At 44.7% G+C, this 18,755-nt stretch overlaps 2 protein-coding genes across 4 annotated transcripts in view; one reads left to right on the top strand and one right to left on the bottom strand.

Moving 5' to 3' along the window:
- CBL (Cbl proto-oncogene) overlaps positions 1-7,975 on the bottom strand; it is a 48,173-nt gene extending 40,198 nt beyond the window's left edge. The window contains exon 1 of the mRNA XM_081843091.1: positions 7,613-7,975. Coding sequence (XP_081699217.1) covers positions 7,613-7,759 — 147 coding nt within the window. The 5' untranslated portion in view covers positions 7,760-7,975. The remainder of the gene's footprint in view (positions 1-7,612) is intronic.
- A 328-nt stretch (positions 7,976-8,303) lies between these two features.
- DRC12 (dynein regulatory complex subunit 12 homolog) lies at positions 8,304-18,734 on the top strand. 3 transcript variants are annotated; one of them, XM_081843202.1, is made up of 8 exons: positions 8,307-8,790; positions 10,891-11,171; positions 11,402-11,485; positions 11,821-11,877; positions 14,956-15,075; positions 17,107-17,199; positions 17,895-18,025; positions 18,480-18,734. In XM_081843202.1, exons 3-8 carry the CDS (start codon positions 11,422-11,424, stop codon positions 18,606-18,608), a joined length of 594 nt encoding a protein of 197 aa, XP_081699328.1. In that variant the 5' UTR covers positions 8,307-8,790; positions 10,891-11,171; positions 11,402-11,421; the 3' UTR covers positions 18,609-18,734. The 3 variants fall into 3 exon arrangements, with proteins under 3 accessions (XP_081699329.1, XP_081699328.1, XP_081699327.1); XM_081843203.1 differs by lacking the exon at positions 17,107-17,199 and having other exon boundaries at positions 8,304-8,790; XM_081843201.1 differs by lacking the exons at positions 8,307-8,790; positions 10,891-11,171 and having other exon boundaries at positions 11,251-11,485.
- The last annotated feature ends 21 nt before the right edge of the window (positions 18,735-18,755 follow it).

Raw genomic sequence — 18,755 nt, 5'->3', positions numbered from 1 at the left:
TTTTAAAAATTAGGCAATATCAGATTTTGAAAACCTTTCCTAGGCTGACAACATAGCTCTTTTTGTCTGATGAACAAAGATAGAGAGAAGGAGAGAGACAAATACCCACCAGTTCTTACCCAATGGTTGAAGGAAACCAAACAAAAAAGGGGAAACAGCGAAACTAATTTTATGCCTAGTGTGCAGAGCAAAAATAGATAAAACGGAAAGGCACTCTGGGTTCCCCACCTCACCCCAGTTTATTTTTACATGACTAAACAACCTCAAGTTGCTAATTTAATGTTTAATAAGGCACAACAAACAGATGAATTACAAGAACTTGTTTACAAACCATAATTTAAAGTTGGGGGTCTATTTTGAAAAGAATAAATTATATCTTATATCAGCAAATTGTAACAGAAATTTTACAGCTACTTTGTTTATCGGGAAGGAGCTTTCATAGGTTCATGCTATCAAATGCACTGGTAGAGGGACCTTCTTGTTCCTCAGTTCACATACCTTTCTCACCTATGGCCTTCTTGGTCTAATCGTATGCATCTAATGCATCACATGCATCTAATGAATCAGCCTCTTTGCTATAAATGACCATGCCACATTGAACTAGTTAGTGTCTAAGGGGCAATAAAATGTACCACTTTCCCCCAAACAAAATAAAAATATTCCTTCCAGTAGCACCTTAGAGACCAACTAAGTTGGTCATACCAATAACAAACTTAGTTGGTCTCTAAGGTGCTACTTGGAAGGAATATTTTTATTTTGTTTCGACTACGGCAGACCAACATGGCTACCTACCTGTAACTAGAACACTTTCTCCCAGTTATTGGCTATTATTTTTTAAAAAACACTCTCCACAGAACCAAAAACAGGCAGTTTTGGAATGTTTCCTGCTCAGGAAAAAGGCACCCGCCATTAGGTTTTATCACAATAGGCACACCACTTTGTTGGTAACTATTCTTCATTGAATTCTTAGTGAATAAACTACCTGATTATGCCCCCTTCAAGGTATTTAACATGCCAATGGAAATGCTTGCTGCACACCCACGTAAGTATTCATTGTCTAAGCTCAGATCATTCTTCTGCAACAGCTTATTATGTAGTCTTTCCTCCTTTCCAGTTCAAAACCTCCCAGACTTTCTACAGGTTTTCCCCCCAAATATCAACATGTGCTACACTTCTGCTTTATTCTACTGTAATTTATGTTTCAACTCCTAATTATAAACAGCATCATTAAGTTAAAATATATCACCTGCAGCCAAAATATGGAACTATGTATTTCCTGTTCACATTTTATACTCCAAAAAATGTGCTTTAATCGCCACACATAATGCAGGCAAACTACAAGCATGATCAAGCCAAGGAAAACAGTTCCCCTGACATTATCTTAGGAAAATATATAGGATAGCTACAGGCAGAATAAAGATAATGACTTGCTTACTATTCAGGCAGGAAAAGTACAACAAAGCATTTAATCAAGAGGTTCAGAGTTATGACAGAATCTGCACCTCACATGGAGGCCTGACCCATGTCAGCATGACACACAGTGGAAACATCTAAAAAACCTTTCACCTCTTGTACTAGCCCCCAAACATAGTGAAAGCTCACCAACATAGAAGTATGCAGGACAGATGTGCAATGCACTATAAGCACAGTGGCTGAAGTGAGGGATTAAGGAGCTTTCCCCATTAATACACATTAATATCAGTGTATCTCACACTTTACAGAGTTTCTTAAGATAGAAAAATGTCTCACTTTGCAGTCTAAAACATGTTATCGCCACCATGTGATGAACAAATACAGGTAAAAATTTTGCCTACTTCCACATGGATGTTCTAATATTTAAACTGACTACTGGCTGTAGCAAACAATTTTAGTTGATAGACCACATTAAGAAATACCATGTAAAAATGACTAATACATAAAGAAGCAATGTAACTAAAGTGCACTATAAAGTATTGTCTCTCAGCATAATTTGGTCAGATCTCTGATGTTATTCAAGGAATGGAACATGAATATGTTTTCATTCAAGAATGTGGAAATCCACTGGCCTATCTGCATCTACATTTTCAGAAGGTAAAAACCTGAAGTACTAGAAAGAATATCACACAATATACAATGGTGTTAAAATACTTGTACCTCATCTTAAACATATTTACAGTACTTGAAGTCCAATGGATACTTTGTCCCTAGCACATATGATTCACATTGTAGCCTTGGGATTTTTTAAAAAAGACAATTTAACAAGCTTGCCATTCCACTGAGCCTGTGAAATGGATTGTAAAATTAATTATAAAAGGGTTTGTATACAAATTACAGGCAAGAACCCACCCTCCACCAAATTAATCTCAAGATTAACTAGGGCAAAACAGAGACTGAAAGCTCAGCTGTCACCAGCAACATCTACAGCAGGTTTGGAGGTAAGCAGATCAAAGTAAAGGACAGGAAGTAGGACTGCAACATCCTTCGAGCTAAACTTCCAATGAAAGCAATAGAGAAAAGAAAGAGAGTATAACATCAACAGTCCTCAGTACTCTAAACTCAAACAAATTGTAGGAAAGAGAAACACAAGCATACTGAAAATGACTTGAATGAGTGATGGGTTGGAAGACAAACCCACTGCTAGGAAATACAAGTAGGAAGTTCAAGCATTCTCCTAGCCTCTTGATGTTTAATATGTGGGCTGGTCAGAGCCCAGCACATGTCAGGACTTCTCATAAGGAATCTTCAGAACAGATGTTATGGGAAAAGACTAGGAACTTCTAACAGAATTATCCTTTCTGCCTTCCAGAACTACATTTCCCAAGTTTCCATGAGGAAGCCACAACAGCTGAACTGGATCAAAATCAGATTACGGCTAATTTATGGCATAAACATAGCCTTCATCTCACTGTTCCCCCTTTTGAAGTTTTCTTCCTAGGGGAATCCTAGAGTCTGCAAGCTACATTTCTCCAACGCATGTGCTTATGAATAACATTCTGAAACATGTCATCTCTGTGCCATACCTAGGGTTAACCATCAATATCTCTTGGTCACCCCAGCTTGATGGAAAAACTCAACTAGCAAAAAGGGAATTGTCAATCTGCCAGTCACACTTCCCATTTTTTATTAAGCAATGCAAAACAGCTGTGGTGACTATCACTGCTGAACAAATTCCTCTTCTTTCTTTAGTCTAGGTAAGCATTAAGATTTCCATCAGAAAACTGTATTTACTTATGCAGAAATGAATATAGCATGTATCCCTTCTCTACAACTGTAATGGGCAGCTAAAGTTATAGGCTACTACTTATATTTTTTTTTCTCAACTAGATTACAGTGTTTGAGAGGAATTAATTTTAAGCATCTGTCACAAGGTGATCAAGATTCTCTATAAGCAGCTAGGTCATCATTTATTACTGTTTTGACAATCATATCAACCAAATTATTATTATTATTAATAATAATAATAATAATAATAATAATAATAATATACACACTAACACAGTATTGAGGAACAATGTTGACCAAAATATGTATTTACATTAATATATGCCAAAATACTCCTACTAATAATATGCAATATACAAATGGTTAGAAAGGAATAATACAATATACAGTGGCACCTTGGGTTACATATGCTTCAGGTTACAGACTCCACTAACCCAGAAATAGTACCTCGGGTTAAGAACTTTGCTTCAGGATGAGAACAGAAATCGCGCTCCGGCGGCGCAGCAGCAGCAGGAGGCCCCATTAACTAAAGTGGTGCTTCAGGTTAAGAACAGTTTCAGGACCTCCGGAACGAATTAAGTACTTAACCCGAAGTACCACTGTATATATATTAAAATACAACTGGTTCAAAGTACTGATACATTTAGGTAGTCAGTTTACATTCACCAAAAGGCATCATTCGAAGTTTTCATCAATATGTTACTGGACCAGTTCATTTCACCTTTACCTTCATTAGAAGGCAGAATTCCTGCATCAGAGAATCATTGCTCAAAATCTGTTAGCAGTGCAGGTCAGTTAACTCCCAGATTTCAACACTTAGGCGAATCATAAGCAGCTGATAGTGTCACACATTCTGTAAAGGAAGAAATTTCCTTTAAACTCAATTGTAGACTTTGCAAATCAGTTTTGCCTCTCAGTATTGGGTGCCAAGATCACTGCTTGATCTCCGGCAGGGGGACTGGGACAGGAACTGGGGTGTGCAACTCTTCTTTTCCCATAAGCTGCTGAGTTAAATCAAGACAGCAGTTTTAGGCATGCTGAACGCAGTGGGACTGCTACTGGTACAGCAGCCATAGATTGCATCTTGAGATCCACCTCTAGAATTCTATGCACTGCCCACTTCCTTTTCTGGACCCAAAGAAAGCCATTAACAAGGCTACATATAACTGTTGTGTGGAAAAGAAGAGGTGGTACCTATATGCTTCAAAAGCAGTTATGATGGGATCTACACAGCAATGAATATCATTTTCCTGGAGGAAAGAGTAAACGGCAACATATTCTGAAGTAATTTACAACAGGCTTCCAAATATATTTATTCTTAGCTCACCAATACAATGTATTGAAAAGTATCTGGTTTTCAATTCATTTATAGCTCAAATCTAGAATCATAGAATCATAGAGTTAGAAGAGACCACAAGGGCCATCGAGTCCAACCCCCACTCATATACTTCCACTCATATACTCTGGCAGCAAAATAAGCCTTCTTTTGCTCAGGCATATCTGTGAGACAGTACCATACTGCAAGAACATAAGAAGGGCCCTTCTAGATCAGACTAATCAAGTCTAGCATCCTATTTCCTACAGTGGCCAACCAGATGTCTTTATGATAATCAAAAGCAGGTCAAAAGCTGGTGTTCAACAGCCTCTGATTCTGTTGATGGCATAAAGCCACCATGACCAGCAGCCATTGACAGTCATATCCTCTAGGAATTTGTCTATGAAAAAATACTTGCATTTGTACTTGGACCTCCCGCCATTCATCTTCACTGGATAACCCCAGGTTCTAATATTAAGAAAGAGGGAGCAAACATCACTTTCTCAATGCCAGGCATAATTTTATAAATTTACATCCTCACCAAAAGACACTAGTGGTTTCATAAAACTTGACTATTTGAGTACTCAGGACCATGCAATATGCTAACTTGTGAGCATGTCCTTTGTGTTAAAACTAATGCAACCTATTAATGCAACTTCTGTTTTATCAGCCATCTTGATCACACGAGCTGGAATACCACACCCACTTGATAAAAAGATTATTAAATATTTAACGTTATTTTTATCTGTATTTTCCATCTACCACAACTTAATGGCACACTTGTCAAACTACACCAGAATCCAGAGTCCAGCAGTAATGACTACCTGACAAATCAATAGAACACAGTCAAATGAATTGATGTATTATACTGAAAAGATCAAGAACACAGAGACTGGTCTAAATCCTACAAAAGCTGGAGCATCTCTTAAAGCTCCAGTTTCCCATAGTTTAGCACAAGTGCATGCTTCCAAAGTAGGATTATGAAGGCTTTCAAGACTGCAAAGCTTTCTTTTGTGCTACTCTACTGCTCTGAGCCATGATATCACAATAAACAACTTCCTGTCTAGCAAACGGTTTGAGCTTTGTAGCACTCTAAACATGCCTTCATGAGGGTTCAGAGCAGGCCTAGAAGCAAATGGGCAAGTCTACCCTTTCACAGCACATTGCCCAAGAACTACGCAGGAAGGTCCTGTTCCTCTACTGCTCCCGTCCTTCACCCTTTAGGCACATTTCTCCTAAAAAAGGACACTAAGGTCAGCAAACATAGTTGCTATCCTGTGAATGTGAACTGTTATTTTGAAACCTTTAATCAGGAAGTCTGAGCAAACTTCTGTGATGGTTTCATTAAAATAGGGGAAATAACATGGAAAAAAGCTATAGAGAGCTAGAACTTGAGCTGCTTTAACGGAGCCAATCATTTTATGCTCCTAAATGATCCATCCTACCTATTCCCCATGGTCCTTCAGCCTTCCAAATCCATTTCCCAGCTCAAGCTCAGCCACTTCCATCAATCCTTTGCCTTGAGCATCAATCTAACCCCTCTACAGCAGGCCCTTCTTCAACTTCTTCCTCCAACTCAGCATGCAATCTCAAAACTACCCTCCAACTCCCTGTCGCTCAATTCAACCACTGGGGCCCTTACAACCCCTTCCACATCACATCTCCCTCTCCACAGGTCAAGCCATGCACTACCTTAGTCTACCCAGCTCCAGTCCTTTTCATCAGCTAGCAGAAAACACCTGCTCCAACTGGATTTGCCCACTTGCTTGCATTCATTCCATGTTACTTTTGCCTCTCCCTCACCCCTCTCCAATTTCTCCCCCTGCTTTACACTAAATAAAGACTCAACTCCTCAAGGACCACGGCTTGCATCACTTTGTAATGAGCTGAAGTATGCTGATAGCAATATGGTGGTACCTCAGGTTACAGACACTTCAGGTACAGACTCCGCTAACCCAGAAATAGTACCTCGGGTTAAGAACTTAGCTTCAGGATAAGAACAGAAATCGCACGGCGGCAGCACAGCGTCGGCAGCGGGAGGCCCCATTAGCCAAAGTGGTACCTCAGGTTAAGAACAGTTTCAGGTTAAGAATGAACCTCCAGAATGAATTAAGTTCTGAACCCGAGGTATCACTGTACATATGCAATAAGTATGCTGTATGTCACCTCAAACATTTTATCAAATGGCAGCTGCTAATTTTACTTCTGATGCCAACACTAAGCCAACACTAAGCACCTCTCTCCAGCCCTACCTGCCTCACTGCTCTCATTCTGGCCCATCACTTCCACTTCTGCCCCTCAGCTCCTAATTTTCCCAGGTCAGCCAGCCTGGATCTATCCAGCCTCACCCTTCTTCTCCAATGGACAGCTGCAAAATAGACTATAAAATCTCTTTGCTCTGGAGTGATTTACAATTATTGTCCCATCTCATCTATTACTTATAAAAAGCCTAATATGACTAAGTGCTGTTAAAAAATTTTTTAACAAGGCAATAACCCACACCGGAAAGCAGTCCCACATTACAAATGGCCAATGAACCTCCCACAAGGCCTTGATGAGGTGAAATGGAGAGACTGAGCCTACAGGAAGGGACTTGCGCTTTATTATTTTTGTATAGGGATCAGCACATATTAGGCCCTTCATAAATGACGCTGACAGTGACACTAACCCTTTAACTGTTCCTGAACTTTGACTGAGCCATCCCAGTTTTTGCAGCTGAACTCGAATTTATTTATTATTATTATTATTATTATTATTATTATTATGCCAATAAAGCGGCTCCCCCCCCCCCCCAGACAGAGCTGTTAGCAATCGATTGACTGCGCTCGCAATTCCTCGGGACAGAGTGAAGAAACACACCTACTCTTGCGTAGCACAGGATCGCGTCGCAAGAAAACCTGGAATCCAACGGTACATGGGGGGGGAGGAGGAGGAGGAGGAGGAGGAGGATGGCAATGCTACCGTCGTCAGCGGCCACGACCCCTCCCCACGTCCCCGCCCTACCCCCCCGACCCCTCTCTGCGCACCCCCTTCCAGCCTCGCCCCACTCTCTGCCCCCTCGGCGGCCACGCCCCAGCCCCCCCCCCGACCTCGCACCTTGTCCATGAGCTTCCAGCACTTCTCGACCATCTTCTTGTCCACGGTGCCGGGCTGGTGGGGGCCGAGGTGGTGGTGGTGCGGCTGGAAGGCGTCCTTCATGAGCCCGATCAGCCCGCCGGGGCCCTTCTTCAGCGGGGCCGACATGGGGGCGGCGGCGGCGGCGAGGGGCAACGGCGGCGGCGGCGGAGGCTCCGGCTGAGGGAGGGACGGAGGGCGGGCGGCTAAGGCGTGTCCCTTCCGCCAGGCCGCTCCTTCCCCGGCTTGGCCACCGACTGTCGAGGCGGCGGAGGAGAAGGGGAGGCGGCTCCAGGAGCGCCGGGGACGCGCCCGACTGACGAAGAAAAAGGGAAGCGGGCGGGCAGGAAGGCAGGAGGAGGTTGCGCGCGACGGAGGGGGAGGCGCGCGCGTTAAACCCCCGCCCCCCCCCCGTGACAGGATCGCGAGCCTCCCCCGGCGGGGCGCTCTGATTGGCTGTGGCAGTGGCGAGGGTGGGAGGAAAGCCGAGAGTGTGTGTGTGTGTGTGGAGGAGGGGAGAAACGCTCCCTGAGGGGAGGCGCGTTCTGATTGGGTCGCTCGTTTTCAACAGCCCGCCCCTAGGGTTGAGTCGCGTTTTTGATTGGCCAGAGCTCCCCCTCCCAAACAGCGAAGGGGGATGGGCGAGGGGCGGGGCGGCGGAGGTCTCAGTATGTTTCGTGAGCGCGCGGTGAGTTAGGCGCGCGACCGAGCAGGCGGCTTTAAAAGTGGTTGGCTCATTCTTAGCGAGTTCTCTTCTTCTTCTTAAGTACCGTGAGCGCACACGCTGAGTGAAACGCGCTCCCGCGCTCCCGACTGTCAATGCTGAAGGGAAGAGGAAAACCGGCCCACTTAGGAAAAAGAAGCCCCGCCCAACTAGCGCCTTATTAGCATAGTCACGTCTTGATTGGCCTTTCTCTCACTAGGGCGTTTAGTTCAGTGTGCCGGCTGCTACGCATGGTCAAAGATGGAGCGGCGCCGAGCATGCGCAATAGTGCGACATGGTCAACAGGGTGGCCATGATGAATTTGGGCAACGTTGGCAGGAATACTGCAGCAGACTCCTGGGAACGCGGCGAGCACCAAAAAAAAGTTCCGAGACTCGGGAGAAGCACTTCATGGATGCTATACAGGCATATGCAAAGTTATGCAAATTTCATAAAAGTAAGGATTGATGCCTGGGTTCTTGAAGGAAGCCTAGCTGGCGAACCTGAGCCAGCTGGCAGACTACCTCGTGAGGCAGTGAATGCCCAGCATTGGAAGGGAGAGATTTGGACAGGCATGCAAATAAAAGATGCAATGGGTGGTTTGCTGGGACCCCTTTGTTTTTAACTCCTTAAGGATGAATGCAGTTACAACACCATGCATGTGAAATCGATTTCTTTGCAAAGTTGTGAAAACCTAACTAAAGAGTATTTGTACCAAGGAAAGGGAGGGACTTGGGAGTAGTAAAGGGCTCTGTTCCACAGCAGATAAGGGAAGTAACTACACTGCTTTAAATAGGAAAGCAGAAATGGAGAGAAGCCTTTTTCTTTTGAAATAAGTGAGTCATTAACGTTACCAACAACTAAGAGGAATCAATCCAACAGAAGATCCTGTTTAGAGACTACCCCACAGGAAGAGGGTGAGGAAGAAGGCTGTTCTGTGGCAAAGGGGGGAAACTCCCACGACCTGTAGACTTAAATTGCAGAACCCCAGCATAATCTCAGGGGTCAGAGGTCAGCCCTAAAATGAAGCACCCAGCTGTTGAAACATCACAAACTCTGGAATCGTCTCATGAATTGGAGTTGTAGTACCAAGTGGAGCAGCCTGGCTGGTGCTGCATCAGTCCTATTTGGATCCTGCAGGTTTGGCAGGGATCATGCCCTTTCTCACTGAGCCTTTGTGGTCCTCACCCCACAAACAACAACAACAAAACAAATCCCATGTAGCAAGTTCAAAAGGGAGCAGACAAGCACTTCCCTTTTCTCCTGTAGCCACATGATGTGCTGTTTTCGTATAACTATCAGTCCACATTAGCTATGTCATGCTTTCTAGCTGTGATCTCAGCTGCTATGTGTGTGGACCTAGCCTGGTCTGATCTTCAGGTATTTTGTGGAGTAGAAGATAGCTGCAGAGTGCAGAGTCCTTCCTGAGCCAAACTAGCGGTTCATCTAACCCAGTATTGTCTGCTCTGACTGGCAGCTGCTCTCAAGCATCACAGGATGGATACAGTCATGACATTGGCAACTGTGTGCAGTGTGGGAATTGCCTGCAAACCCTACTTGAGCCTCCCTGAACTTTCTAAAGCAGGGATAGGCAATGCAGGGCTCTCCTCATGTACCAGACTGTTAGCCATGAGGGCTGCTGCTAGTGTGAATTGTAGTCCAATATCCAGAGGGCACCATGTTGGCTATTCTGAAAGCAGATAGCAGAGATACTAATAGCATCATAGATACTAATAGCAAATTCATTTGCTGAGTGGTAAGCTTTGTACATGCATTTATTCATTATATTTATGTAGCCAAATCCACAACAACCACGCACAAAAGGAAGAAATCGTAACCTGCAGGTTTGCAGAAAAAATGGGGCAAGTAAAAGGGGAAAGATCCTCCCCCCCCAAAAAAAAAACCCCTGTCCAATGAAGACTGAATATGATCAGTGGGCATGGGGTGCTGACTGTTAGAGTGGGGAACTGGGAACAGAATAGAGGACCATAGAAGAAGATGTGGCTGGCTGCATCTGCTTGAACAGGAGCAAACTACATTGCAACATTAATTGTACTGTTTTATTACGGATGTGTTTGCTTCCATGGGCTCCTTTGGGAGGAAGGGGAGGCTATTAAATATAATAAATAATAATAACATTTAGTTGTAGGGGCCACTTGAGTGACATATAATAATAAAATGTAGAATTGCAACATGAAGGGATACAACATTTCTCAAAGTAACATAAAAGGCAAAATCATAAGAAACCCTCAACCCTCCCCAAATGATCCCTGCCCCAAAGATCCTCCAATTTAAACTTCAGCAGCGGAAGAGGGGAAGTCAACAATGCACATGTGGAAATCTTGTTCTATGTACTCAGCCTTCAGTTGTAGATGAGGACCTTGGTGTCAAAGCTGAGCCAAATGTTTTATGGCGGAAAATGGGTTTGCTCTAAGAAGCTCTGTACATAAGAGAATTTGGGGCCTATTTGATTCTTACCCCCTTCCCACCCCTTTCTGTTTCTGCAAAAGAAGTTTTGAACATGGGCCTGAAAATCCTCCAACCTCTCTTCTTTCAGGCCAATTGGATGCAATTTTGCAGACCTCCTTTGCTGGAGCACCGGTGTGTCTGCCAAGCTTCCTTTGGTCACCATGGCAGCGAAGAAGGACGGTTGCCTAGCGACACAAGGAGCCCCAACCTGTGCCAGCTGGGATAGGCTTGCCGAAAAGCCAGCGCCTCTTCCCCTCCTTGCGCATTGGCTGCTTGGAATGACACTCTTGCAAAGAGTGTTTAGTTAACTGCCCACAGATTAACTTGTGAGAACCTGGGAGAAAGGAAGAAGAAACATTTAGCTCCCAGGTATGTTTGCCTCCACCTTTCTCTTCCACCATACAAACAGTTGTTCACTTGTCCACCCAAACAGCAGAGACCACCCTCACTCCGGTGCCAAGAAATGTATGCCTCGTGTAAAAGGATGGCCCTCCGGAATCTCCCCATCAGTACCAGTTTTAAGATCCGGCTCTTTTTTGAACGTCAGGAGTTGGAATGCACCAAAAAAATAAGGTTTGTTCATCTTCTCCCTTTTGCAGGCTGTGGAGAACGCGCAAGGATGGCCCCCACCAAAAAAGGGAAGGGGAAAAAATCAGCAAAGCAGAAGAAAAACACTGGGCCAGGTAAGGCTTTGTGCAGCATGCAGGAGATTCCAGCAGCCTTGCATCTCTTGGGATTTGAAACTGCTTTTACACACGCCATTGTTTCAACTGCTTTTGTACCTATGCAACTGCTTTTTGTGTTTACCTGCGCAATTGTTTGACGTTTTATATATGCAATACTTTTATCTGTCATTGTTTTGTGAAAGCGCTTCAGGTTGCTTCATAGGAAACAATTCATAAATTAAATGAATAATAATAATGGCGCATCGATCAGGAGGTCTCGGTATCAGTGGCAATTAGTACCCAGCCAAAGTCTTTCAATTTCTCTTTCTCTCTCTCTTTCCTTCTCTCCGCAGATGAGGAAAAGTACAGAAAAGCAGTGCTGGAGGTTGATACCTTAAAGCAGCACCTTGGTGAGGAGATTTTGTTGATATTTCGCAAGGGCCTTAAGAGGTTACAGCAGAGGCGGCATTTTTGGAAGGGTCAGGTAGAAGGACTGCCAAGCTTTCTATGCTAATCTTATAGGAAGCTGCCTTATACCACTTCAGAAGGTTGAGCCATCTTACTGTCTACATGCTAGGACTTGGGGACCAGGGTTCAAACTCTCACTCAACCTTGAAGCTCACCTTGGAAGCCAGTCACTGCCTCTCAGCCTAGCCTACCTCAAAGGGTTGCTGTGAGGATAAAACAGGGATGGGGAGAACCCTGTACACCACCTCAACTTCTGTGGAGAAAAATGGTGGGATACAAATACAGTACAATACAATACAATACAGTGGTACCTCGGGTTACATATGCTTCAGGTTACATACGCTTCAGGTTAGAGACTCCGCTAACCCAGAAATATTACCTCAGGTTAAGAACTTTGCTTCAGGATGAGAACAGAAATCGTGCTCCGGCAGCAGCAGGAGTGGTGCTTCAGGTTAAGAACAAATTAAGTACTTAACCCGAGGTACCACTGTATACTGGCTGGCAGTAGCTCTCCAGGGTTTCAGGCAAGGAGTCTCTCCAAGCCCTAACTGGAAATTCCAGGGATTGAACCCGGGACCTTCCACTGAGCTATGACCCTTCCGTGAACAAAGGCACAAAGGGTTTGCCAGCACGGCTGTCTGGACCAGACTAGTAGCAGGACTGCTGTCCCTTTCTGATCCACCCCCCCCCCCTTCTCAGTTGACCAATCCAAGCATTTTCATGGAGAAGTGAAAATGGGAAATAGTTTCTGAGTGCATTGTGAAGCAAAGTGATTGCCACACAGTCCTTTTAATAATGGACTCCAAAATGAGTACTCTGCTGGGAGTATTTTTTAAATACTTTGCATTATAATTGCGGCAGACGCAGCTAAGTAGAGCACATGCAAAACATGGGCAAGCCCCCAGGTTCAATCCTCAGCACAGTGCTTTTCGGGGGGGGGGTACGCAGGGGTATGCATACCCCTAAACATTATGTGAATCTAAGTTTGGCCTTATTGAGGGGCAGTATTTCAATAGGAGTAGGAAAATGAGAGTACCCCTGAACATTTTTTAAAGAAAAAAAATGCACTGCCTCAGCATATCCAGTCAAAGGATCTTGGAAAGTGACAAGCTGGGAAAAGATTTGGGGGCCTCTCCAGACATCCTTTTTTATTATTATTGCAGATTCAGTGATGATTTGTGAGTTCATGGTGCTAACAGGCCGATTGTACACAATCACACTTTCAATAATGTTTACGCCTGCGAAAGTTTTGGGGTAGGCGTACCACATCGTTTCTAAGGGGCACATGTCCCAGAGCTTCTTGCTTGTTACACTGCAAAATATTCCAAGACGGAAGGAGGTTTGTCCCACTTTTCATTGCACTATAATGCAAGAGTACATTACAAGGATGCAGCAACATTTGGGAAGTATTGCAGGACAAGCTAATCAAGCAGAGTGATGTTTGGAGAGTCCAGTACAAATTCATCCCAGTGCACTGTCAGTGTTGCCATATATACCCACCAAAAATAATAATACGAGACTGGGGGAGTGGGGAATCTGATTGCAGGATGACAGTGGTTTGGGTAAGCCAGGGTGGTCTGACATTACGTATGACAGAACTACTTTGGTTTTTTCCCTAGAAACTCAAGATCCAGCAACCGGAGCCAGATGCAAAATCATGGCACTTTTTCTGGAGGGGCTGGGGGCTTCTGTACATTTACAGTTAAGGATCAGTATCCCTCTGAGCACTTGGAATAGTTTTCATTAGCAGAACTGAGCTCATCATCCAGTAACACAAAAATATGAATGCCACCCTAGGCTCTCTTTGTTTGATCAGCCTAATTTAGTAAAATGTGTTTTTTTGGGGGGGGGGTGATACTGTTGCTCTATTTATATTATTTTATTATTACATTTATATCCCACTTTTTCCTCCAAAGAGCTCAAGGTGGCATACATGGTTCTTCCGCTCTTCATTTCATCCTCACAACAACCCTGTGAGGTAGGTTAGGCTGAGAGAGAGTGCCTGGTCCAAGGTCACCTAGTGAGTGTCATGGCTGAGTAAGGGACTTGAACTCAGGCCTTCCACATCCTAGTCTAGCACTCTAACCACTACACATACTAAACCACTGGGAGTCAGAAACTCTTGCCTACATCCTGAAAATTACCCAGATACCTGTCAGTGGATCTCAGCATCTGCCCACTCCTGACCAAGGAGTCAGCTTTCTATATTTTACATAGACCCGGGGGTTCCCTATTTGTGAGAGTTCCCTTTTCCCCATTCTATCGCATGAAAAGCTCTGTGTAATGCAAAAGCTTGCATGCTCAAATACTGAGATCATTAGCAGTCCAAGAGACTCACTTGTCCACAAGAAGAAATGGAGCCTTTAGTGTCACCAGTCAAGTATTTTGGAATAATCAGCCAACAGGTACTTTCAACAGGCACCCTCCTTTAAAAAACCTTTCTATCGTGCCATGCCTATGTAGGCAACTAAGGATGCATCTTTCCACAATAGTTAATTGAGGTGTGATTTTCATTCTGATTTTTTTATTTTTCAAAAAATGGTTTTAATTGCTTAGTTTTATGTACTATTGTAAACCGCTCTATAGTTACTATGAAATAGCAGTATATAAATATTCATACAGACAAATACAGTGGTACCTCTGGTTATGTACTTAATTCGTTCTGGAGGTCCATTCTTAATCTGAAACTGTTCTCAACCTGAAGCACCACTGCCTCCCACTGAGCCGCCGCCGCATGATTTCTGTTCTCATCCTGAAGCAAAGTTCTTGACCCAAGGTATTTTTTCTGGGTTAGCGGAGTCTGTAACCTGAAGCGTATGTAATCTGAAGTGCATGTAACCCAAAGGTACCACTGTAAAGCAAGCCAGTCCAGGAAAGGTATCCCTTTTAGCTGTTTTGCCCTCTCCGATAAGGAGATAGTTATTTGTACAAAGGATCTAGGGAGCCAAATGAGAAAATAGGCATTGAGCCTCGATTGGATATATTTGCATGTCTGCTGTGTTTATCCTTCTGACCTGCAGTTCTCCGGAGGGATATGGCCAGGCAGGCGATGGCTGACAGTGAAGGACTCAAGCAGAGGCTGCTAGATCTGGAGAAAGAACTGGAGGAGGCTCGAGGGGACAAAAAAGATATTTATGAAGGTGGGGGGCTCTTCCAGGTGACCTCCTCATTGAGTATTGTTGTACATGCCCCAATCTCTGAGCAACAAGAGACTCCAGGGATGCTTTCACCTTTCCAAAGTTTGGCTGCCTTGGAATGAAGGCCAATGGAAACATTGGTATCTTTAGGACTTATTGTTTTATTTACACATATGTGCAACTTGATCTCCCCTTCAGGTTCTCTGGGAGATTCTCCAAGCCGTAACTTTGGGTCTGGCACACAGCAAGACCAGTCTCTTATGTCTCTAGCTTCCAGCATCAGCCAAAATATATGCATACACAGCACCCCTTGGGCTCTTGTTCTCCCTCCTAGGATGATGTGGCATCCAGCCAGGTGTGGTGGGAAAAGGTCCACCCACTCATCTCTATGACAGCAGGCAACCTCTTTGGACATGTAAATGGCAGTACTTAACTGGCCAGCCAAGGCCATTACCTTAACAAAGAAACCAGTTGGTTCCTTTGTATTCTCTGTATTCTTTGTATCCTCTGTATTCTCACAGATACAGGGTCACAGGTCTAGAAGGGACCCACAGGCACCATCTAGACTGAGCTCCTAAACCTGTAACAGTACTCACCCTGATTTATTTGCAGGGAGATTAGGTGACGTTGTGTCAAAACAAGCATTACCCCACACTACCCAGTGCATCTTCCTATCACTTTCCTTATCACAAAACTCTGGTCTTCAGGGGGAAGTGGGTTTCTTGTGCAAGACTTTCCAATCAGCCTGAATTGTGCAACTTGCAATATGCTGCTATGTGACTGAATTCCACCCCCAAATAGTAACTTTCTGAAAGTGCAATGTGTCTGTAGTTGAGTGCCGTGCCCAGACCCTGCATTGAAGAGAAGAGCTTCAACAGAAGATTTGAAGCAGCATTCAAGGGTCAATTTTGACCCTTAAAGGGCTCAGTAGTTTTGCCTTATTTTGATTTTCTTCTTTGGGCATCAAACCGTTTACTCAACGGTTCCCTTTCCACTTGATTGGTGCAGTTTTGAGATTTTCTGCAAATCAGCAGTATTGCCTTTCCAAGGCGGTCTCTGGCATCTACCTGCCACTTTACTCAGTCTCTAAATGCTACATTCACATGGCCTTGGGGTGTGAGGGATGCTTCCTATTAGTAGGGAGAGGATTGTTCATTTTTCGTACCCCAATTATCAGCACATATTCCTGCCCCGCTTAACTCCTTGCTCCATGACTCGTTTTGTTCTCTGTTGCACTTTCACGATGTACAGTGGTACCTTGGTACTCAAACAGCTTGGCTTCTGAACAAATCAGCTCCTGAACGCCACAAACGCAGAACTGAGCGTTCCAGTTTGCGAACGTTTTTTGGAAGTCAAACATCCAACATGGCTTCTGTGGCTTCCGCTGGAGTGCAGGAAGCTCCTGCAGCCAATTGGAAGCCACACCTTGGTTTTCAAACGGTTTCGGAAGTCGAACGGACTCCCGGAACAGATTAAGTTCGAGAACCAAGGTAGTACATGCCTGTATACATCACTTTCTCTGTCCACTTCATTAATCGGATGTGGGCAGAAGTTCATGACGCAGTAAGCCAGTTGGTCTTCGCAAGACACTTCCTCAGGAAAATGCAATCACAGGATGTTGGCTTTGAAAAGTTCAGATGAAGGTAGCGTTTCCCTCCGCAGCTAACACTGTGGTATATAATTCTGCACACAGACCCTTTGAGACTCTTATCTGCTCCCCCCGCCCCCTGCCCGGCAAAACTTCTCTTATAAGTACATAGAGGCAAGATAATTTTTTTCCTGTTTACCTTCTGTTACACCAGATAGACTTGATGCTACAAATCAGGGGTGGAGAACCTGCCTCCCCCCCCCCAAGAGGTTTCCCATCATCGCCCATCATCCTTAGCCATTAGCCATATTGACTGAGGCTGATGCAAGTGGGAATCCAACAATGTCTGGAGGTTCCTCCATCCTGGCTGTAAATCTTAGGCCTGTTAATGAAGGGCAAGGGTGTTGGGTGGAGCGATCATTTCCTTCTACCGTCTTGCGTTCCAGAGATGATTCGCAAGTACCAGCAGCTTCAGCACCAGACTGATACCCAGATCCATCGTTTAGAAGTGGAGACGCAGAACTTGCAAGCACAACTTGGTATTTCGCGCACGCGCACACCCACACACCCACCCCCTTGGTCTTGGAGATGATCACACATGGTATGGTTGTAGCAACTGTTCTTTGCCCATGTTCATCTTTCAGTTAAGGACTTTGAGGGGAAACAAGTTAAAAAGTGATACTCTTCTTTTGCAAACACACACTCTCTCTTTTTGCACCTGGAACCTGGGGTAGCGGGGTGGAGGGAGGATGAATCTTAACCCTCCAAACCTTGAGATGGAAATCAGTTTGCCTAATTCCGTTATAAGCCCTTCTAAGCTTGCGTTAAGGGAATACATTCTGGCACATTTTGCTACAGGTGAAGTTGGAGTATAAGGCCACTTAAAAGCAGTAGAAAATAGATGTTCTCAAGCCCCATCACATGCCATCCCCCAAACTTCTGTTCTGAGATATTTATCGCCTTCTACCTTAGGAACGTAAGGAACGGCCTTATAACAAGTCAGGCCACTGATCCATCGAGCTCAGCATTGCTATACTTACTGGCAGCAGCTCTCCAGAGCTTCAGGCAGGGCTCTCTCCTAGCAAAACCTGGAGATGCTGGGGATTGACTATGGGGGCTTTTGTGTGTGAAGTCGGAGCTCCACCACTTAGCCTTGGAAGGTCCTCTCTGTGCTTTTCGTTCCCATACATATTTGTCTCCTCTTTCTCCTTGCCCAACACTTTCTGCCCTGCAGCTGCCTGCCAAGGTGATCTGCTACAAAGCCAGCTGGACCAGGCAAGGATGCTGGAAGAGAACGACAAGGCCGTGGCCGAGATGCAGCGCAAGGTTGACGAGATGGAGACAGAATATGAAAAAATCCTGCATGTGAGTTTGGGTGGGTGGCAGGTCACAGGTTGCCATTAACTAAAGCTCAGGGAGAGAGAGGGAATGTCTTATTCCCACAGGTGTGAGTCTCTAGATGCCATGCATCCCTTCTGTGGCTCATGGCCTGCTTTCAAACACAGAGACTGTAGGGTAGTGCCTCTTTGATCTGTTACCAGCTATTGAAATAGAGCCACCTTTTAGAAATAAAATGGTAAAATAATGGTTTGCTCTGAAACATGCCCGATGAAGTGTTCTGTGCAACTCAGAAGCCTGCTTCCAGCATTCTGAGTGTTGTTGTGTCCAAACATGAAATTCTTGGGTACATATTCTCACTGTTCTGCAGCAGCAGCATGTCATGTGCAGCTACAGAACTGGAAGGATGCCACACTTTGGGTTGCCATCCCTTGGTGCCACACGCACCCCTCACCCTGCCTCTGACTTCCCCTTTCCGCAGGGTAGCCTGGACTGCGTCCTCTCCAAACTGCAAAGTGCTAAGCTCACCTGGGAGAAGGAAGCTACTGTCATCCACATGGACTATAAGCACCAGCTGAAGGACTTTGGTCTTAATCCATTGTACATCTGAAGGGAGAGGTCATCAGAGCATGGGCCACCCAGCTCCTACCTAATCCTCAACTCGGTTTGATATTGTGACTTAAGCTGCTATCAGCCCCCAAATGTGGAGGAAGAATAAAGAGTGTGTCTGAGCGCATGCAGAGTGCCTTTCTGTGAC

The sequence above is a fragment of the Podarcis erhardii genome, assembly GCF_964252035.2.
Source record: "Podarcis erhardii genome assembly, chromosome: 16".
NCBI classification, from domain to species: Eukaryota; Metazoa; Chordata; class Lepidosauria; order Squamata; family Lacertidae; genus Podarcis; species Podarcis erhardii.
Note: the sequence above shows the minus strand (reverse complement) of the source record. Positions and strands in the feature narration are given on the sequence as shown.